The 22,715-nt window shown below is 54.5% G+C and overlaps 1 protein-coding gene across 2 annotated transcripts; it reads right to left on the reverse strand.

Moving 5' to 3' along the window:
• Positions 1-1,154: 1,154 nt before the first annotated feature.
• Positions 1,155-21,452, reverse strand: CES5A (carboxylesterase 5A). 2 transcript variants are annotated; one of them, XM_028502081.2, is made up of 13 exons: positions 21,050-21,441; positions 19,704-19,908; positions 17,592-17,730; positions 15,993-16,126; positions 14,992-15,145; positions 13,440-13,544; positions 11,493-11,597; positions 10,052-10,192; positions 7,937-8,005; positions 5,713-5,860; positions 3,866-4,015; positions 1,716-1,788; positions 1,155-1,637 (listed from the first exon to the last, which is right to left on the reverse strand). In XM_028502081.2, exons 1-13 carry the CDS (start codon positions 21,120-21,122, stop codon positions 1,406-1,408), a joined length of 1,728 nt encoding a protein of 575 aa, XP_028357882.1. In that variant the 5' UTR covers positions 21,123-21,441; the 3' UTR covers positions 1,155-1,405. The 2 variants fall into 2 exon arrangements, with proteins under 2 accessions (XP_028357882.1, XP_035867755.1); XM_036011862.1 differs by lacking the exon at positions 3,866-4,015 and having other exon boundaries at positions 21,050-21,452.
• Positions 21,453-22,715: the final 1,263 nt, after the last annotated feature.

Below are 22,715 nucleotides of genomic sequence, written 5' to 3' on the forward strand. Positions count from 1 at the left end.
CCCAGGTGGTGTGCTCCCAGCGCAGACGCAGACACTTACCAAGGACAGCGCCCTGGAAGGTGTCTGCACAGAGTTTGGAGGAAAGGACACCTTTCGATTTGCACAAAGGCGCTGTGTGACAATGCAGCTCCCATACTGCCAGCTCTCCTCGCCCCCCTTTTCTGAGATCTATGGAATCTTGAAACATGGCTTGTAACTCGAAAGTTCCCTGATTTAAAATTAGTTGAAAGCGAATTCCAAAACAGTTGTGACCTTACGCCCTGTGTGAGCTAAAGAAACTTCTGGGGGCCAGATTCAGACTGTGGGTGCAGGTCTTTGGCCCAGACCAACCCTCAGTTGCTGACAGGAAGCCCTCCTGCCCTGTGCACCTCATGGGTGACCTTGAAGCCACCCCAAAGGAGAATGAATCGCCCTGGTCAGGGACGTCAGGGTGGAAAAGGGATTACGTGGACACAGACACTAGAAACGCATCCTTTGAGTGATGGTGTGCACGGTTCCCCCCCATCATCCGGCTAACTTTCATTCGTCCTTTCTTACTAAAAGTGTTATTTTTCCAGAGACGGCATCCTCAGACTTCAACCCAAAGTAGGTTCCTTGGTGACACTTTCCTCAAACGTCTTACTTTTGCTGAATGAACTGCACAAACGTGCATCGTGAGATACTCACTTGCGTGAGTGTCTGCTCCCTGTCTGTCTGCTCACCGTTTGGGGGACAGCCTGCCTTTGCCCACCGCCGCACCCTCCCATGGGGAAACGCCTGGCACAGGGCGGGCACCCAGGGCAGATTCACTGGATGATTGATTTGTCTCCGTCTCCATCAGGGAAACACCTTCTCTCCCTGGTGAGCTTCACCTGACCTTGCTGCGTGGGGCTTGACTCCTGGGCTCCTGACCTTCGGGGATGTCTGGTTCCCACTGCTGAGGAGGAGGTTCTCTGGCATGGCCCCCACAGATCTCTGAGCCACAGGAGAAGTCCTGTCCCAGCCGGTGACGGTCAGGACATCCACACATAGCTTGCAGCTGAACCCTGCCTGGACTGGGGTCAGAAGACTCACATTCCAGGAAACTCAAACAGACACCTTCTCCGAGATGGGCATCTTGAACGTAGTGGGCAGAGAAGCTTGGTTTTTAGGCCAGAATTGAACTCCGTTCCCTGTACCTATTAAACATTCTGCTTTTATTCCACATGCATTGCCAGATCAGTATTATGCCAACACAAAGGCTCCTTCCTGCAGATAGAGTGGAGACATTTGCAAGGCAAATGGCATTTTTCCCGATGTTGAAAAGAATTCCCTAAGGATCGGCTAAAGCAGCTGATTCCACAAAGCAGCTGAACACAGAATGTAGCCAGCGATGGCAGGAGGAACCGTAGTAGAAGGGAAACCAAAGTCACACAAAGATAACTGCTCAGCAAGCAAGAGGGAACAAGAAAGGCAGGAGCAGAGAAAAGAAGAGTAAGGAGGACGGAGGGCCAAGGTGCCCTCCGGAAGTAGACATCACCAGGGGGAGGGTCTCCGTCCAAAACTCCACCTTCCGCGCTTTCAGCCTCTGTCCCACGCTCAGGTTCAAGTCCAGCTGCAGGTACTGCTCCTTCTGGCTGTAGGCCGGCCACAGGGGCAGGCCTTCCCCGTTCGGGTCCCTGGGAGGGAGGGCAGAGGTGGAGGTGAGCTTTCCGCCCTCGAACCCACGGCTGTGGCGGGGCCGGGGGTCTGCTCACCCAGTCCGAGCGAAGTTGGCCCAGTATCTCATCATCTTCCTGCTCAGCGACGCCTCCTCCTCCGTGGCTCCTTCTGCAGGAGATGATCACAGAATCCGGCTCCCGCAAACCTTCGCCGGATGCCCAGGGGCCTCCCGCTGGATGAGTGCCTTTCCCCTCTCTCCTCCCGCTGGGTCCGCACCAGCCTGCCAGGCCACTTGATGCAGTTCGTATTTGTGGGCACCGAGGCCCAGAGCAACTGCGGCTTGCCCAGGAAATCGCGGCCTCCAAGTGGCAGAGGCTGAACATTTGCCTTCCCTGCACATCCCATGCTCTTCCAGCCATTCCCCCGAGGTTACACGTTCCTTAGGAGGCAGAGACCATCTCTCTCTCTCTCCCCCGATGATTGTGTTTCTGTATTTGACAAAGTCATCCTCAAAGCATTTTGCTCCAAGTGCAAAACCCAAGATGCAGAAAGAGTATCGAATAAACGTTAGTTTCTCTCCCATTTCTTCTCTCCACTGTTACCAGCCTCAGAAGCAACCACTGCCACCGGGCTCTTGGGCGCCCTCCAAAGGTAGGCTACGCATGTACATGTTTTTATGGACGCTGTAGTGAGTGTAATGGACAGATTATGCATCTTTCTTTCTGTTAAAATTCTGTCTAAGAGATACCTCCACCATGTCGCCTGTAAGCCTCCCATTTATCACCATTTATTGTTCTATAAATATATATATTTATATGCAATTCTGTAAATATATAATTTGTGCATCCAGTACTCTTTTCATCGATCTTTACATTATTTCCAGGTTATTATTTGTTACTTGTGCTGATAAAAGCAATGCTTTAGTGGGCAGGTATATTTTTTGCACATGGGGAAGTACACTTGTACAAGAAACCCGAGACGCTGAATTGTTAAAAACCACATGCACTTCGGATTCTCACTGCGTTTTCCACTAATAGATGAGGTTGCCTGCTTTCCCACACCCGCTCCAACAATTATGAAGAATGTATTGTTCTTCCCAACCGTGACCAATGAGAAACGAGTCCTCAGTCGAGGGAAGTTTGCAGTCCTCTTGTTGAGAGCCAGGTTAAGTGGATTTTCATGTTTAAAAGCCACTCGAGTTCCCTTTCCCACACACTATTTATACCTGTTCCCCAGTTTTCAGCTGCGTTGTTTCTTTTCTCACTGATTTCAGGGCTGTTCCGACACCAGGAGATTTAACCCTTGGACGCCTGCCGTTCGTCCTCCCAGTTGGGAGGGCCCTGTGGCCGGCAGCCAGTCCGGGCGCAGTGATGGCTGCCGAGCAGTGACAGTGGTATCACTGCCTGTGCGCCTCTGAGCATCACCTCGCTGCATCCCTAGGCCGGCCCAGGAGGCGGGTGAGGGAACCCACATTATAAGATGAGAATGAACAAATGAAACCGTGAACACACCACGCACGGAGCGCACGCGCTGCACAGGAGGGGCTCTGCCCTCATCGTCAACAGTCCGGCACGAACTGGCCGAGAGCCTGCATTGTGCGCTTTTTAAACACTAAGTATTTTAGTGACATTTCCTATGTGCGGTTCCTCCAACTTTTCCTGTTGACCACCTCATCGGACTGGCTTATTATCTTAGGCCCTGAGTGGGCTGCACACCGGGGAATAAGTGAGCTCGCCTCAGGAGGGACAGCTCACAGGCACTTACAGAAGATCGCCTGGGCCCAGACCGCTTCGGGCCGGGGCTCTGAACACCTAGGTTCTTGCCTTCGACCCCGGCTGGTAGCCCCGTGGGGGCTCTGAGAAGGGCGGGGAGGGTGCGGCCAGCAGCCAGAGAGATGGGAGAAAGTGGTTCTAATCGTTTAAAAATTAGATTGCACGAGTGCCACCCCCCGACCCCTTTGGGCTTTAGTACAAAGAGAAGCAAACACCCATCAAGCAAATGTTGGCAGCTCTCCTCCATCTTGGTTTCTAAAAATATTCTAAAAATGCGAGCGGCGGGCATTTTCCAGGGGAAGGTCACGCTTGTGAACCATAGGTTAAACAAGTAAATTGAAGTCAGCCTTCCAGCTCCCGCATAGTTTGGGCCCGGCAAGGGGCTCTGTGCAAATGGTGGGCAGTCGCGTGTCCCCCCAGCTTATCCCAGTGTCCCCCCCGAGAGAGCAAGCGCCCCGGGGCCAACTCCTCACCGAACATGACGACGTCGCCCTTCAGGAAGGCGCCTCCGAAGACGAAGCGGATTTCATCAGTGTGGTCGGCCCTGACGAAGGCCGGCTTCCGGTCCCGGAGGCAGTGGGGCCGGTGCTGGAACTCGTAGAAGTACACAGGTGCGCCAGCATCTGCAGGTGGAGGGGAGAGCTGCTGGCAGGCCCCTGGGGCCAGGGCGGTGGGGGGGTGGGGAGTCCCTGCACGACCACCCGTCCAGTCCTGGCCCCGCAGACCCACTACGGGGAGGTGGCTTGCACAAAGTGGACTTCCCTCCGCCTTATGGGAGGCCAGCAGCCTGAGAAGGCAGGCTTGGAGGGCAAGACGTCCACTTTTCCAAAGAAGCCCTTTCTACCGACCCAAGTCTGCCTCCTAGTGACCTCCTCTCATGGACGGACGCAGTCCGGTTGTCTAGCAGGGGTGTCCGACCTGTGGCCCATGGGCCAAGTGCAGCCCAGGATGGCTGCACATGCGGCCCAACGCAACATCGTAAATTCACTTGAAACACTATGAGATTTTTTTTGTGATTACGTGCCGCAATGTATTTAACGTGTGGCCCAAGACAACTCCTCCTCCAGTGTGGCCCAGAGATGCCAAAAGGTTAGACACCGCTGGACGGCACACAGAACAAAGTTACTCCCTGCTTCCAAAAGCTCCGTGCACCCCACATTCCTTCACCACTCTTCTGCGAAAGGTCTTTGCTCTCTAGTTTCCCCTGTCTTTCTCTGAATCATCCTTTTTTCTCTACTGGATAATGGCAACCATGCTTACAAAGTCTCCCATTACAGTGCATGCACAAATACACGTGTACACACACACACACACACACACACACACACACACACTCTGGGTCTCATCTTCCCCTCCAGGTCCTGGCTTATTTTTCTAAATCCTTCCAGCAAGACCCCACAGTACAGCTCTTATCTCTGCTTCCTCTCCTCTCATTTTGTCTTTCAGCTGCGGTCCCCTTTATGGACAGTAAAAAGCACAGATTTTAAATGTACAGTTCGATGAGCTTTTACACATGAAGTGCACACACATTCATGTCACCACCTCCCTAGTCCGGATACAGAAAGTCCCTTGTGTCTCCTGGTGGTCACTCTACCCAGAGACAGGGTCTTCATTCTTATCGCCGCAGATGAACGCCTCCTGCTCTGGACCCCGCACACACGGACCACCGCCAGAGGCCCTCTTCTGTGTCTGGCTTCCTTTGCTCAGCACAGTGTTTCTGTTGCCGAGCGTATCGGTAGCTGATTCCTCTTCCCCACAATCTATTTATCTATCCATCTGATGACAGACTTTGAGTTCTTTCCAGTTTGGGGCTACTAGGATTAAAGCGGGCCATGGATAACCACACACCCGTCTTTGCTACGGACTAGGTTTCACTTCCCTTCAGCGAGCACCTGGGGGAGAACGGTGGGGTAATGGGTCAGCTGTCTGTCTATCTTTACGAGAACCCGACAGTGTCCCAGCATGGCCACAGCACTTTAGACCATGGCCCTCCTCAGAGCTAAGGCATCTGGGAAGATGCTACAAAAAGTAATCCAGGAGACTGGTCCCAGGAAATTACGGGAGGTGGGAGTTTGCTCCACGGTCCTGAAGAAGGGGGAGGAACAGAAAAAGCAAGAACTGACCAACATTCCTGAACTCTGAAAGGCAGGGGAATTGCCCAGCTCGGCAGGCAGGGTTACATCCCAGACACCTTGGGAGGTCCCCCTCGGTGAGGGGCCAGAAGGGTGGAGCAGGCGGCCGGGCTGCAGGCAGCAGGGACCCCCTTGGCCTCCGGCCTCATTGCACTGTGGCCCCTCAGGGGGGTGGCTCAGGGACTCACCTCTGTGATACCGAGCAGTGACCAGCCCAGGGACCACGAAGAACACGTCTCCAAGCAAGTCCAGGAAACTGTTCCGCAGTTCAAACAGGGATAGCTCGTCTGGGAAGTATTCGTCAGCCACGAAGGATAAATACTGGGTGGGGATGTTCTGTGAAAGGTCACAGTCACAGGAGGTCCAGGTCAGTGACAGCAGCCCACATGTGAGGCGTAGGCCCATGCAGGCATGATTCTGAGGGCTCTGTGCACTCTGTCACACTGAAGCCACATGGCAAGCCTGTGGCACAAGTATCGGAATCAGCCCATTTCACAGATGAGGGAACTGAGGCTTACAGAGGTCAGGCAAGTGGTTTGTCTGAACCGGTGGAACCACGATCCCTTCCAAGCCTATTCGCATCTAAATCCCATGCTCTTAATGCCTGTCTGAAACATTTCAGAAACCGACACCCTGGGCAGCACTGGCTACGTCATGTGTGGGACCCAGTGCCAAGAGAACATGTGTGGCCTCTAGTTCAAACACTACAAGACTTTCGGGATGGCGACAGCAGACCACCCAACCTAGTGCAGGGCCCTTCTGAGCATGAGGCCCTTTGGGGACTACACCAGTCACACCCCGGGAAGCCAGCCCTGCACCCGGTACCAGCACTGCCGCCAGTCCTGGGCTGATCAATCAAAGCTAGTCGGTCCCTTGGAGCTCCCTCATCTACCAAACACATGGGTCTCTCGGAGGGTCTTCAGTCCTGCTGCTTCCCTGGGACCCGCTGCCCAGTCCTCCAACGGGGCACCCCTGCTTTCTTCGACCTGGTGCTGGGCTGCCTCTCAGTCCACAGCCCCTCCGCTTGCCCAAGCACTGAGGCCGGAGGCTGGGAGGTGAACTCAGCAGGGCTCAGGGTCTGCCACATTGGTGATGCCCTTAGGGGCCCGGCACTCTGGAGAATGCTGGGACAAGCGGTTGTACCTCGGCCCCCCAACTCTAACCCAGAGGCACAGCCCTTCCCAGGTCTCTCTGGGGTTTGGAGGGACATGAGCCACAGCAGGGGACACTGCTCGAACTCGTCCACTGGGCCCTGAGACAGCTGGCTGCTCTGATCAGGCCCAGAGCCAGCGACCCACGGGAACAGAGGTGCTCTGTGGAGCCTCTGGCGGGCGGTGAGGGGCAGGGTACGCCATCTGCATCGGAGAACTATGTACCACTTGAGAAGCCCCTCCCGCCTTGCTGCCAGGCCCCAGGGGGGACGGCACCCCCTGCCAATCCTCATGCACCTTCCCACACCCGGCCTCCTGCTGCTAGGCCCTGGCTCAGGATACCTTCTCCCCTTGGAACTCCCTCCTGCTCAGGTGTTCCCTCCCCCAAGGCCCAGGTCAGTGACCTCTTGCTCCACGAGGCCATCTCCAACCCAGCGCGAGAGATTCCTCTGGCCAACTTCTAGTCTAAATGCCTAACTTTAGTCCCAACGCTCATCCCCAGACAGCCAAGACTCATCCAGATCCCTTCCAAGCCTTAGGGCCCGAGGGATCCCCTGCCTCCGGTCTGGCCCTCGCTGCAGCCACGGGGCTCCTTCTCGAGTGTGTATTGAATCACGTTGCTCTTCTATCGAAGGTCCCTGAATTTCACCTTCCTCCACAGTGTGTAGCAGCCACAGTGCCCTCCCTGGCTGCAGCCGACCCCTGCCCCAATCTCTTAACACTTCTCTGCTCCTGACCAGTTCTCTTGGTTCCTTTAGCTCCCCTCACTGCTGCGCCTCCGTCCGCCAGACAAACCTAACTCACACTCCCAAACCTTTCCCTCCCTCCTGTGAACCCCACGGACCCCGGACATCCCTCGGCCCCGATCTGTGCAGCAATGCCCTGAAGGGTCTCATCGGGTCCGCCCACCCCACAGTCTACAGGTTCCTTAAGTGTGGGGAGGGGGTGCCCGCTTATCACTGCGCCCCAGTGCCTCGGGAAGTGCCAGGGCAGGTGGCCTCCCAGCAAACATTTGATCAGTGAATAAACGACTGAAGCGAACCCGCAACAGAGTACACAGTGAATAAATGTTCACGGAAAGATGTAAGGGAGGAAGGAAAGGAATCAGCATCCTCGTGTCTGGGATGTACTTGTGCGGGGAGTGAATGAATAAATGGTTGAATGAAGGTCCTTGGAATTTCTAGCACCCAGTACATGCCTGGCTGGCAAGCAGTGAACACGAGTCCCTAGTCCCAGGTGGGTTGCAGAGTTCGGAACTTACCAGAGCCGTGTGTAACATGCGCAGGATGACGGACTTGTTGGAGCCCCTGAGGACCTCGGGGAACTCATTCTGTGGAGAGAAGCAGGGAGCACGGTGAGCACATCAGGTCACCGGAAGGGAGGCTGGTCTCTGGGGGCACAGGCCCTGCCTTTCAGAGGGGAGACCGGGAGAAGCAGTAACCGATTCGGCCCCCAGGGGGCGTGTGCAGAAGCAGCCTCAGTGGGTGGTTGGACAACACAGTTTCTTCTCACATTTCATGAAAGGCAGTCACTCTGTCACACCCACAGTCTGGTGGGACCTGAGGGGCTTCCCTGCGGAAAGGCCACGTTATGGGCTGCGTGGTGTCCCCACAACTCCCTGTGCTGAAGCCCTAACCCCAGGACCTCAGCATGCGCCTGCGTGTGGAGACGGGGTTTTTAAAGAGGCGACTGCATTAGAAGGAGGACCCTAGGCTGGGTGGGCTCTAACCCAAGCTGACTGATGTCCTTACAAGAAGAGGCCATGTGGACACGCAAAGACACACCAGAGAGGTGTGCACGCAGAGAACAGGTCACGTGCGGGCGCAGCTGGAAGGCGGCCAGCTGGAAGCCAAGGAGGGAGGCCTCAGAGGATACCAGACTGGCCAGCACCTTGATCTTCAACGTCCCAGCCTCCAGAACTGTGAGAAAATGTGTTCCTGTTGTGTAACCCACCCAGCGTGTGGCACTGTTACAGCAGCCCTCGCTAACCAACACAGGCCACAACTTGGCTTGGACACCAAGTTCAAGGAGAGACCAGAGACTCTCGAAACCGGGGGCTTGCAGGTTTCTCTTTCTAAAGACCTCTGCAATCAGGGCCTCCAAGAAGCCGGCTGCTGGCAGGCGGCGCACGCAGTGGTGAGGCTGGCGGCTAAGGACACCGGCTCTGCTTAGTACACAGGGAGAGCTACGAGCAATTATGTGTTCAATGACCCCCCGCCCCTGGCCAATATCACAGCTTTAAAATGAGGGGGTAGAGATGCTATTCATTGGCAAGGGCATTTCCCTGGTACCTTTTCTGCTAAAAATTTTGAACCATGAGGGTAGTTACTCAAACGCATCTGTCTCCTCAAATACGAGGGAACCCCGGGGTTACTGAAGTTATCCACAAGTACAGTTTGACTTCGAAGGTCCCTCTCTGTAGGTCCGGAAGCTGGGATCGGTGACCACCCACCAGCTCTGTCACTTGACGAACCTCTGCATTTCATAAGCTCACTCCCCCAGCTGGAACGGAGGTCGGTCTACAGGAATGAGCTGCGAGGGTATTACGAGTGCGAACACTCCACTCTTCTGGGGGCAGAGGAAGGGTTATTTCAAATGTGGGGGGTCTTCTCAAACCACACGGTCAAGGAAGCACGGCTCCTCCTCAGCACTCAGGTCTCGGCTCACACGAACCCTCCCAGACGGCCCTTTCCTGACCACCCGCTCTCCTGCCCGAGGAAGCTTTCTCTCCCCAGTGTGTGTCCTTCACAGCCCCCACCCTTCTCCGAAACCGTGCACTTCCCCGCTCCCTGCCCTGGAGAGCGGGAGCTTGCAGAGAGCTGCAGCCGACTGACTTGTTCATAGATGCAAGCTCGGGTTGTAGTACCAGAGAGCCTAGCTCACATAGTCAGTGTTCGGTTCATTCTTGTTGGGTGACTGAAGCGAGTCAGTGGTTTTGCAATGCGCACCAGCGTAGAGAGCATGCTTGGAAACCCAAGTGCCCGAACGGAGGCGCAGCAGGGAAGTGTAAGGGCCGGAAGGTTTCTGAACCTACACGGATTTCACCTTGGAAGTATTTAGTAGCTGTGCTTACACGGAACAGTCACGTGTCGTGTTTTGAACAAAGCTCAGATGGACCCCAGCATCTCTTAGCATTTCACAGTCATTTCTCTCACCAACAGCCCACACGAGGCACAGGGTGGACACTGGCTAAGGCTGACCCCAGGCCTGTCAGTCTCCTCTGGAGAGAGGCGAGATGACTGCTCTGCACTGGGCTGAGGGGCTCCAGCCCGCACAGCGCCCCACGTCCATTGGAGGGACCCAGGAAGGGAGCACACCCCTGCCTCACTGTCGGGGGAGCAAGTGAAGAAGAAGAAGGCGCGGGCGGGATTCTTACCACCGGCAGCAGGAAGCCACACTCGTGGTTATTGACTCCGATGATAGCAGGAACAGAATTAAATGTTTTTTGGATCAATAGCTCTAGAGCCTCGTCGGGAAAGAAGAAACCATCAACCACTCTGGTGAAAGACTTGGTTTTCTGAAACAAGAAGAGAAGCGTTGGAAGCTCTCTCTGTGTGAGGACTCTGCCGTCCCCAGACCCTAGCCTGGCCGAGCCAGCCCAGTCCAGCAAAACGTGGTAAGAAAGGGAAAAGGAGCCGCTCGGGGCCCCTCCCGATGCGTCCATGCACCCGGGCAAGCGGGGGGGGGGGGGGCAACTTCTTGGGGCCTTCATCTCCTCGCCTGCTGACAGGGGAGAAAATCAGCATCTGCTGAAGACACACAGTGGCCGTGCGCCGTGGTTCCCCAAGTGCGACTCCCGGACCGCCAGCATCAGCGTCGCCCAAGAACTTGCTGGAAATGTAGGTTCTCAGGCCCCTCCCACACCAGGCCCACTGAACACAAAACTCTGGGGATACCATCCAACCAACTTAAAAAAAAAACTCCCGGGGGATTCCGATACATGTTTTAGTGGGAGAACCCCTGGCCGAATGCAATGGGCAGACTGATGAGGGTGGGCATGGCCAGGCCTCTGAGGGCTGGTGGGACCCCTTCCCGAGATGTCTGCCCCAGCACTGTGCCCGGGGTCAGGCTGGATATTTCTGGGGTCTCAGGAAGCAATGCTTGGCTGTATTCAAGGGGAGTGGGGGTCGGTCTCTGTTTGGAAGTGGGGTGAGACCCTCCAGCAGGTCAAGGACTTGCCCACTCCCCCACAGCTCACAGCACATCCTTGGCTCAGGCCAGGTAACTACGTAACAACTGCTGGAAGCCGACGGATGATGACCCTGCCCTGCCAAGGACTGTCAGGAGCTCTCGGGACTGGCAGGGACATAAAAGAGCATCTAGTCCATTCAATGAGTCACCCAGTGACCGGAATGTGCCATCGGGACCCTTCCTGCATCCCCAGAAGAGGAGGGTATTGCACTGCCTTCTACAGGAGCAGACCCTTTGTCAGACAACTGAGTGTTTAGGAAGTTCTCGGTCCTACTAAGTGACAAGGATGCCTACAGGACTTGTAGCTCTTGATCTTGACATAGGCTGCTGGGGGTCTTGTGAAACAAGCGTGGTCCCTCTCCCCAGTGAGGGGCCTTCGATGACTGGGACCCAACTTTTGTAGCTCATAGTTTGCTGGATCTTCTCCCAGCTAAGCAGGCTCTCCTGGCCCACCAAGTTCTTTAAATTACCCATGAGGGTCCCAGAGTCCACACATTTACGGCCATCACTACGAATCCCCAGCCCCCATCTTTCCAAGTCCCAAGTCAAAATCCCTAAGAGCGGCAGGGTGTGCCTGCCGCTCATTCGAAGGGCTGCCCGCCCCCAAGCCCTCCCTCCCCCTTTACCTCACTGATGTTCAGTAGCTCCTCCGAGGGCTTTGCCCGCAGGCACCGCAGCAGGGCCTGGGAGTCCGCCGCCTCGCAGCCGCAGGTGTCCGCGATCATCTGCAGCTGTTTCCAGGGGAGGAGCAGGTTAGAGCATGGGACTGGGGACCTCCCGGAGAAAGGAAATTGGGGAGAGCCCTCAATCCAGCCACAGGCCGGTCCCGTCACAGGTGACGTATGGCCTGCTGGCCCTCCCCACTCTCATGTGCCTGTAGTGGAGAGGACACGGTGAAGACAGGTGGGCCCTGCGTCATCCTTACTCGTACCTGACTCTCCTTGTCATCATCTTTAGCAACGGCTGAGGCTGGGGAGTGACTGCTCGCCAGTCTGGGCCCATGGAAGGGAGTCAAGACTCCCGGTCACGGCGTGACCTGTAAGGTCACAGTCCTATGGCATTGGCTCCACTGGCCCTGGGCCCCACAGAGCCCAGAAGCCTGACTGGGGTGCTGAAAGGAGTCAGGCACCCCCAAGAGTGAGGATTTGCTTTGCAAGCTCCGTAACTGTCTGTTGAGGCTCAAAGCCAGCTCCGAGTTGTGGCTTGTCGCCTCACCCCAGCCTGGGACACCCTGGACACGTGTCTTCGGTCTTCTGCACCGTCACTTGCTCTGGAAGGCCCAAGCCCCACCTTCTCCAGGATGATCTCTCCAACCACTGCCGTCCCTACGAGTCCCCTCCTCCTCTGATCGCCCATCTCTCCAGGGACCCCCACCTTCTCTGCCCAGCCCTTTGCTAAGCACCTCTTGCCCTGTCACTGAACCGTCCACATGTGTAAAACTTGCCCCTTGAAAGTGGGGGTCCTTAATCTTCTGGGAGTCCTGTATGTTCCGAGAGTCCAGCGGAAGCCCCAGACCCTCTCCCTGGGGAAATGGAGGCACCTACTGAGTTTGCATACGATTGCAGGAGTTTGAGGACCGCCTCCCAAATATATCCATGGGCTCCAGGTTTAAAATTCTCATCACAAAGTTATTAGAGTCTCCTTGGGTTAGCATGTGCCTTCTCCATGTGAAAACCCACAGATCCTAACTCAGAGCTGGGAAAACAATGGGCACTCTGGATGTGTGTGGCGGGGGCACACACTCATGCGAGCGAGCGTGCGTGCACACACACACACACACACACACAACATAGCTCCATATGTCGTGTTACCAACTGCAACTTTCCCTCTGTAGAGAGGGGGCTTTTGCAATATTGTAACTCCGTTTCTGTGCTTGGTATATGTTGCTCTTTCCTATAAGGAGTTTAAGAAAATGCTCCACTAATACAAATAATACCCAGGAGATGGCTCCACAGCCCAGTGTTTAATTAAAATTCATTAAATGAATCAGCTCACTGGCAAACTCTTTCATTGAGCAAATGCTCATAGTCGCCTAATATTTACCAGACATTGTGCTGGGACATGAAAGATACAAGAGACCTTGGTCTCTATGTCCTGGCACAATGCACAGACAAGTGGACAGAGGACAAACATCTGGGGCATATGCCTCGCCTACCCCCTGCAATCTCGTGTCAGACAATATTAGTAAGCCGCAGTGTCATTTCCTGAGCTGCAAACAGCACCAGAATCTTATTGGAGCATTCTAGGTAGACTAAATACAGGAGGTGAACTGTATATAATGCAGGGGATGAAGACATACATCACAAGCAAAGAATAATAGATAAAATATGAGCTCTCTCTCTCTCACACACACACACACACACACACTCACATACACACGTACCGGCAGTACTGCATTGTGTACCTGGACCCACCTCCTACTGAACCAGGCCCCCATGGAGCAGCAAGGTTCACCTTAGGCCAGCATCAGATGCTTTGGCCATGGTCAGTAAGGCCAGCACAGGGTCTATCAACGGGTGTGTAACACCTGTTCCCAGGACAGGAAGCCAGAGAGGTGTTGACAAGATACCTACATCCTTGTCTCTCTCTTCATCGGGGGCCTGAAGGAAAGGGATGATGGCCACCCCGCTCTGCATGATAGCTTTGTGGAACAGCTCATTGGCCAGTGGGGACAGGACCTGGAGAGGTAACACAGGGGACCCAGCAGAAGTTATCGGGAAGGCTTCCCACCCATCACACACCACCCATCCCTTCTTTAAGGACACCTTCCCAGGAAGCCTCCTCACGACGAGAGCTTACAAGAGAGAGCAAAGTCCTGGTCTGAGGGTCTAAGGACTAGTTGTGAAGGGGTGGGTAAGTGGGTGGGTAGGTTTCATAGCCTCTCGAGCCCCTGCTTCCTGGAGAACCCTGAAGTCACACATTCTGGCGCATGAGCGCGAGCTCCTTACTCCCTGGCTGGGCAACCCCAGGCAAGCTGCTGACTATTTCTAAGCATCAGTTTCCTCTCTTACAAAACTGGAGTAAAAATCGAGCCCACGTCTCAGGCTTGTTCTGAGGAGGAGAAGTAATGGCTGGAGAAGGCTTCACACACGTTTGGTTAATTAGCAAGCACTCACGACATGGTGGCTGCTGTCACGTATCTAAAGTTGACATAATCCACCTTCTAAGGCCGTTTGGAAGGTAGAGAATACCTTGTTCATTGTCAAGTGTTACACAGCAGAAGCTTCACCCACCTCCCTGCAACTGACTTGTGTGATTAACACGTTAACTGCCACCCAAGACAGCCGACCACCCAGAACTCAGAGCCAGGGAGCCGTCCTCCCCTGGCTTGTCCGTATGTTTCCATTCCCAAGTCCCTGGCAAGAGTCTGGTGTGTTTGCTTCCAAACCTTCGTAATTATGTAATCAATGCACTGGGAACCCATGGATGTGCGTGTGTAAAAAGAATACAAAGTTATGTTTTGGGGGGAAAAACCCTGGTAGAGGCAGATAGCTAAAAAATACAGCTATCAAAATAGGGGGTGAACAAGGTAGGAGTGAACCACGTGGGGGGAATGGAAAACTCCGCAGGTGGCTGCACCCACTGGCTACTCTGCAGGCCTCTGGCGCGCGCTCACGCCGAGGACACAAAACCCCAGTTGGAGGGCGGTGAGTCCCGAGGCCGGTTTGTGCAAGGGGGCCATGCGGACCTCCGGCCCGAGAACTGGCTCTGGGAAGGTGGGACCCCGCAGCAAGCTGCTGGTGGAGGAATGTACATCGTATGTTTTGAGTTAAAGTAAAATGTTTACACGCATCCTTTGCTATTTCATGCTTTAACTGAGCTTTTCTATTAAGCAATTACCCATCCTGGTACTTGGATACCAGGGATTCAGCTGTACAAACACAAATGATTTTTCCTCAAATTATCACTCACTGTGTGATCTTGGGAGATTCATTTAAACTCTCTGATGACAGCGCTTGTCCTTAAAATGAGACTGAGCCCCTAACTCACAATGCAAGGCTCCAGGGGGGCCATGTGTATAAAGGTGTCCGACACGGAGCACCATACAGATGGAAGTGGTTCGTCACCCTCATTTTTGTAACCCCCCAACCGAGGTTCGTTCAAGTCCCAAAGAAGAGAACTCACAAGGCTGGACACGCTGATGGCCCCCGCTGACTCGCCGAAGATGGTCACGGAGCGTGGGTCCCCGCCAAAGAACTCAATGTTCTCCTGGACCCAGGTGAGGGCGGCCAGCTGGTCCATGAAGGCCCAGTTCCCCAGAGCATGCTGGTCCCCCGTGCTAGGGGCGAGAGGCGGTAAGAATGCGTGTGGCCCACAACCTGCCTCCTGCAGCAGCCCGGGGAGTTGGGGGCAAGGGTTGTGGACGGGGTCAGCTCCCATGCCCACTGGGGAGGGGCTGAAAATCAGAGACCCGAGTCCGTGGGTCCCTGGTGTGACTCCCCGGCCTGAGTCCGTGCTCCTGGCCACGGCCCCCTGCTGCAGCCCGTGCAGAGAGCGGGTTTCCCAGGATGGGTGGGCAGTCAGTGAGTAGCGGACAGGATGCAGTGGAGTGACTCTTCCCAGGTGAGCACTTGAGGAGCTTTGAGATGGGGCCCTAGGGCAGAGATTCTTAACTGCTCACACACCCTGCACCCTCATCTTCCAGGGCACACTGGCTGGGCTACATAGTTCCCCACCCCCGCTGCGTTGGGTATAGCCATGTGATGGAGCTCCACCAATGGTATATGAACAGAAGTGATGAGCGCCACCTTCAGGCTGACCGAGGGACCACCCTCACAGGACTCGCCAATCTCTTTCTGCACCTGCTGACCAGATGCAGGGGGTCCCAGCCCTACAGGAGGGCAGAGCCCCAGACGGAGGAGCCCACGTGCCTGACTGGCCATGCGGAAGGATGTCTGTCCATCAGGAACACTCATTAGATTTCATGGGAGTGAGAAAGCGATTTTTATTGCCCTACAACCTGAGGCTTTACCTGTTACAGTTGCTAAAATTAACTAAATAATTTGGGTCAAATTTGTTCAGTGTCACGGAAGGCTCACTCCTCCTTGGGATGCTGGGCACTGAGTCCCCTATGGCTCCCACGCAGCTGCCCCTCTCTGGGGAGGCAGTCACGTGGGGATACTCACTTGAAGAAGCCAAACATTCCTAGCCGGTACTGGGTCGTCACAACCAGCACGTCCTCGTAGGCAGCCAGGGCGGACCCATCGAACATGGAGGCTGAGCCAGTCTGGAAGGCGCCCCCAGGGAGCCACACCATGACCTAAGGAGGGGAGAGGAACTTTCCAGTCAGCCCACAGAGCACCCAGAGCCCCTCCCTGCGCCTGACAGGTCCTTCTTTCTTTATGGAAATGTACACATCTCACTTTTGCTTCTAAAGAGCATCAGGGGTTTTGTCTTTCGTAGAAAGGTTAAGGGTTATGCATGCAGGCTCTGGCATCTGAGTACCTGGGTTTGATCCTGAGCTCTGCCACTGACTAGCTGTGTGACATTGGGCAGATTACTTAACCTCTCTGAGCCTCGTTTTTCTCATCTATAAGATGTGAAAAATAAACGTATTTCACTTATGAGGATATTATGAGGTTGAAAAAAGATTCCGAATCTAAGGCTCACAAAAAACGCTGGCGCACTTCAAGTGCTCAGAAAGTATTCACTAAATACTGAGCTTGTGACTCACAGGGAGATAGAAATCACTGTAAGCCATGTAAGAGAGCAAGCACAGCTTAAGCTGTTCTAATCTAAGGCTGTTGTCCACCTACAGGGAAGAGAAGAGAGGAAAACGGGAAGAGGAGTATGGACACTTTACTATATTAACTAGAAAAATTGGGGCAGGGAACATAAAACATTGTCCAAATGGTACTGTCACTATTTATATTAATAATAAATCCCCTCCATTCTCCTTTTTAAAGGCCGTATTGAGGACTGCAACCCTCGGGGCAGGAAGAGAGAGAAAGCCACCAAGGAAAAGGAGAACAGAACAAAGCACTGGCTTGGACACGAGCATCTGCCACTTACTGTGGGCAGAGTGCGGAGCAGGACCCTTCTGCCCTCCCTGTGCCTCAACTCCTTCATCTGTAGAATGGGCTCAATGGTCCTGACTGTCTGGGCTATTATGAGGGTTAGATGAGATGCTATACCGTGCCTGGCACCTGTCAGACATCAACGGATGTGGCCATTATAAAGCAATACAGCGAGTCTTTCCTCGCACTGGCGTGGGGCAGAGAAGAGGATGATGGGAGGGTATGGCTGAAAATGAGATGGTAGACTGTGCCTTTTTTCTCACTTATACATGGGATTTCTACACTTTTCAATGAAATGCTCCACATTATTACCTGTCTGCAACAGACATTGCAAACAGAAACATTGGAGGATGCAATTGCCTTCTTTAAAAAAAGGTTTCCCAAGCAAATATACAAAAAAAAAAACAGAGTCCTTTTACTCAGTATCTTTTCTAAATGTTTATGGGCCATTACATACTTGACAGAGGAGGGAAAAAGCAAAATAAAAGTCAAAGGCCCAAATCACTGCCAATAAAGAAGCAATCAGAAAAGAAGAAGTGAATCTGTCATTCCAATGACTTTTTAAGGAAGTTATTGACATGTCAAAGGTACATTTCCCTTTCACTCAGCAGGAGGCTGGGCCTGGTTCCAGACCCCCGGCCAGTCTGCCTGGGGCCTAGCCCAGGGACCTGGTAGCCGAGCCCCCGCCCAGCCCCCATGCAGCCTTACGGGGAGCTTGGCACCGGTGTCCGCATGAGCTGGGGCGTAGATGTTAAGGTACAGGCAGTCTTCCGACACTCCCGAATTGGGGAAATGCACCCTGAGAATGTGTTCATATGAGGGCAGCCAATCTGAGTTCTGCAGGCACCTTGGAATAGGGGAGGAGACCCCCCAGAGTTGCTGTCAGCAAGCCTGCCTAGGAGAAGCCAGCTCAGCGACAGTGGCCTGGTGGTCTCCTTCACCTGGGCAGAAGAGGCCTGTGGGGGGCACTTGGTACAGAGTTAATCATGCCCTCCCCCGATGGCACAACCAAACAAACCACGATTCTCTTTGATATGGTTCCTGGGCAGGAAAGTACATTGTGAACAATAATTGTACCATTAACCCCCTGCACCCACCCATGCCTACACCCACCATCACAATCCAGACACACGCGTAAAGACTCAGACTGGCTCAGCAGTTCCCCTGACTGTGGAGGTCAGGATGCTGGCTGCACACCAAAGGCTTTGCTCTGGCAGCTCCCTCGTCTGCCCCCGGAGGAACAGGAGGCTGTTTCCCCAGGCGTCTCCACCAGGAACCAACTGAAGCAGGTGTACAGAGAGACTCCTGCATCCAGACCTTTGCTCAAGCCAGTCCCTCTGCCCAGACTGCTCTCTTCCTCTATCTGCTTGCTCACATTCTTCCCTCTCTTTCAGATTCATTCCAAATGTTACCTCCTCCAAGAAGCCTTCTGAGATTTCTCCAGTTAGACCATAGGTATCTTTGGAAACACCTGCATATTTTGTGGCTTTTTTTCCTTGAAGTTCTCCTAGACTTGCATATGGGTATTATCATATTCCCCAACTCAACCACGAGCAGCTAGAAGCCTAAGACTCTGTATTAGTCACCTAAGTACTGCATGACCCCTATCACTGAGCCTGACACACAGTAAGATTAAGTGACACTGTATATGTGAATATTTCTACAAATCACTCAATTAATGCTAGAGTTTTGATGGAACAGTACACAGATTTGCTGCAAGTCTACCCCCAACCAGTTTTCATGCCTGTTTTGCCCCTTTGTAGGTTGTATGTCAGAAATTGAGGCCTCATGCTCTCAACAAAGCTGTCTCTGACCACGCCCCCCTCAAAGTGAGGCTAGGGGGTCTCTGTGCTTCCTCAGCTCCTTCTCTGATCCCCTGCGGTAGCCCTTGTCACTCTCCATTTCACTTGTCATCATGGTTCATGTCCCCACTGCCACTACCAGTCTGTGGGTTCCCGAGGGCAGCTCTGCCTAACCCACCGTGGTGTCATTCAGGGCCTCACGGAGATCCAGTTACTGAGTTGGTTCTTAACAGACAGGAGCTGAGTGAATGAATGAATGAATGAACAGATGAGTTTCCACTTGGTGTCCTCAGTCCCTGGGCCACATGGGCTCTTCTTCTGTGGCTAAGGGAGCTTCCTGGCACCAGGGTGCTCCTTCTGCCTGGAAGCCCAATGCCAGGTATGTGACCAACCGTGAGACGGTGACAAAATTTGACAGTCAGAGGATTCCTGAGTCTCAGTTCCCACCTGATGCACGAGGCCCCTCCACAATTCACCGGGAAGCTGGCTGCCTACCTAAGCGTGAAAATTTGCAGTGACTGGGAGCTCCTTACCCCCAGGCCCCCTGTGCCACAGAGACGCACTCCAGTCGTCGCTCCACAGGCGTTCGTGGATTTTCCACTGTGGGCCGGGCTCTGTACGGGCACTGTCGGCTGCAGGAGCCGACTTCCCTGCAGTGTGATGCTCCCCTCTACAGCCCTTGTCTGGTCTGGCCGTGGGCACTGAGTCTAGCTGAGAGGCCGCACAGAAACACCGACAGTCCCTCCCTACCTGACTGCACTCAGAATCCTTAGAGAGCTTTCAGACCATCCAGTTTTCCGGGCCCAGGTCTGGAGATTCCAATTCCAGAAGCTCAGATGGGACTCCAGGGGAGCTGCACGTTCTAACGACACCATGTGGTCACTGAAGCCACTTCGATAGCCCTCCCCCCTCCTCCCTGACCCCCCCTTCCCATTGGCCCGCATGGCCTCTTTCCCCCCTCAATGCTCCGCCCCCACTCCCAGTCGCAGGCCACCCACGGAACCAAGCCTGGCCTTACATTTTAGGGTACAAAGTGGCGTCTCGGAAGCCATTCCAGGGTAACATGGGCTCTGGGTTCGCAAATCGCAGGGGTCCCAGAGGGGGCGCCGCAAAGGGGACTCCGAGGAACACGTTCACAGGCATGGCGCTTCCCAGCACGGCGGCTTGCTTCCCCCGGACCCATCCCAGCCTGGTGTTCCTCACCGGGGCTTCTCCAGCGGGCCCTGGGGGAACACACGGGGAGGAATCGGGAATCAGAGCTGGCCAGCAAAGAGCCAAACTCAGAGCTCCCCGAGTTGGGAACGCTCTTTCTCCACCAAGAAACTGTGTAACAAGAAGTATGTGGATTCCTTCTGAAGGAACCCAGGCCCGCTGCTTCCTTCAAGATTGCTTGAGCAGTCACCGGGACCAGAGCACCAACTCAGTTCCTGTTAGGAGCACAGCACTGAGCCACAATATTTCCCCTGGGGACCTCGGGAACCCGCCTCCCTCCCATGCGCAGAAGCCTCCCCCCTCCTACGGGACTGATGGTGCACACAGGGCTGTGTAGACCCTGGGACCACACACAGCCGCCTGGCCCAGAGTCCTCCACGCTTCGTCACTGTCAGACCCACCAATGCCAGGGTCTGAGCATCCATCACCTGCGTGCCTACCGACTCGTTAGTCTTCTTTAACTTAAATTTAAGGACACTTTTCACATTTACCTAGAGGAATCTTAAGCAATTAACATCTGTGGACTTGTGGTTTTGCCAAGTTAGGTATATGCTCTTGAGAACACATGGAAGGAAACATATCGCAGTGAAAACAAGAAATTCTCCAGCAGATGCTGCCCGAAGTCACCTCCTCCAGGGTCTGAGGGTGAGACTCCTCAGCCGGAGGGCGCAGGCTGCCCGGCTCCCACACAGGACCCGGAGCTCCGAGGAGGGCACAGCCCAGCTGTTTAGGTAGCAGGACCCCAGTGTCCGGGCGCTCCCTCTGCCAACGTCACTTCAACAGGGAAGCCCCCCACCCCCACCCCCTGTAGCCAGCACAGCAGAAGCACAGGCTCTGCCCCACACCCCTCCCCAGCGCCCAGGGCAGAAGGCTCCCCAAGCACCGCCCCACACACAGGGTGCGAGCAACTCCAGGGCAGGACTGGGGTTTTCTGTGCTCTGCCCATGTGCCCCCAGCAAGAGGCTCTGGCCCTGGGGCTTTCAACAGCACCAGGACAGCGATCAGGTGCCCTGAGGTTACGGCGAAGCCCTCCGCAGGCCCTCGGGGCCCTCTGAGCGATAATTCCATTCCCACCAGTGAAGAATCCTCCAAGACAAGGAGATCCCCCTACCCTGTCTTCTGAGAGCCCTCCTCTCCCACTGGGCGTCTCACCCTCAGTGGCAGCTGCAAGGACCCAGACAGCCCAGATCAGGGTCTGGCCCGGGCGCACCCACTCCCCACTCATCTGGCTGGTCCGCCCGCACTCCCGGGCATCCACGGTGGCCGCTGGCCGCAGAGAGCTCCGGTCAGGGACCAGAAGGAGCTGCCTGTTAGAAGACAAGTGTTGAGCAGACAGACACAGGACACAGGACTGGTGAAGAATAGCATCCTGCCAAGACTCAAGAGAGGAGTTGGTCAAGCAAGACTTTCCTGTTCTGATTTACAGATTAACTCTTGGGCTGGGGAACAGTCATTTGTTAGGCTTTGGGCTCAAGGAAGAGAACTAGATTTGGGATGAGGGAAGCCAGAGACCTCCATCCAGATGCCTTCAGGGGCTGGAAGGCAGCAAACAAGCAGCGAATGCAGCTGGGCCAGGGGAGTAATAAGGAGTGGTGGGGACTGTGGAAAACTGTACACACATGCTCTGTCTGAAGGGGCAGTGACTTCTCAGCTGCAGTGAATATTTGTTTTGTGACAAGGTAGGTAAAGCAAACCAGAAGCTTATAATATTACTCTATTTTTTAATATGGCCTCAACTTCAAAAAAAATCACAGTGGGAACCCCATGCATTATTTCTATGGGCTTGAGTTTAAACACGTTTGTTGTCGATGGGGTCAAAGACTTAGGGCTTTTTAGACGAGATGGGGCGCGTTCAGAGTGGTACAGCTGCAGACAGACTTGGGGCGTGGCAGACACGGAAGCCCTCGGCTTGCATCCGGGCCACGGACTGGGCGGTCAGCAGCGTCTGCCACATTGGAACCTAAAGACCCAGCCGTACACTGTGCTTTAAAAAGCTGTCAAGAAGAATACGACTTGTTTCCCTGCCTGTGTGGGTAGGCTCTGCCTGTTGCCGCCACCCTGCCCATTATGCTCTTGCCCATGGCCTTGAGGCCCTTCACGGGGATCTGAGTTCCACCTTGAGTCTTCCTCAGAATCAAGGGTGTCCTTGAGCAAATCTTTCCTTTCCTCTGGGCCTCAGTCTCCCCACCTTTTGATGAGGGTTGTGCCGGTATTTTCGGGTTATACGTTCCAGAGACCCAAGTGTGAATGGAGTTCCCAGACTGGCCAGAGAACCCCGAGCAGGACAGAGAGGCGGAGGGATTCCTGAGATGAGGAAGGAGGCTGCTACGGGGCAGGCAGGCGGGTGGCAGGGAAAAGGCACACACTGCCAGCCCCAAACGGCATCTCCGCTGGCCCTGTCCACCAGGGGCTTCGATGTCCATGTGGTCAACAACTCGAAGACCTCTCAGACCATCTTCCTGTCCTGCCCCTCCCATGTTCCCACCAAAAAGACACTCCCTGCCCTACAACCCTGTCTCCCCATCCAATCGGAAATAGTATTAATCGCCTCTACTGCAACTCACTCAAGTTATTACAGTGCCTTCACATGTACCACCTTTTTGTCGCATCTCCCCCTGCCACACACACATTTTAGATGTCTTGTTTCTCCAGCTTTGTATCCTCTTAAGCCCAATTCACCTGCCACTTCTTCTGAGAATCTTTCCAAGATTCTCCTGAACCCCTTAACGCGTTGCCTTTCCAGCCCCTCTTATTCCCCAGTCCGCTGGGTACATGACGGCCTTCCTCCTTGAGAGGGCTGTCTCTCCCACCTATGTTT

Source organism: Phyllostomus discolor, chromosome 12, assembly GCF_004126475.2.
Source record: "Phyllostomus discolor isolate MPI-MPIP mPhyDis1 chromosome 12, mPhyDis1.pri.v3, whole genome shotgun sequence".
Lineage (NCBI taxonomy): Eukaryota > Metazoa > Chordata > Mammalia > Chiroptera > Phyllostomidae > Phyllostomus > Phyllostomus discolor.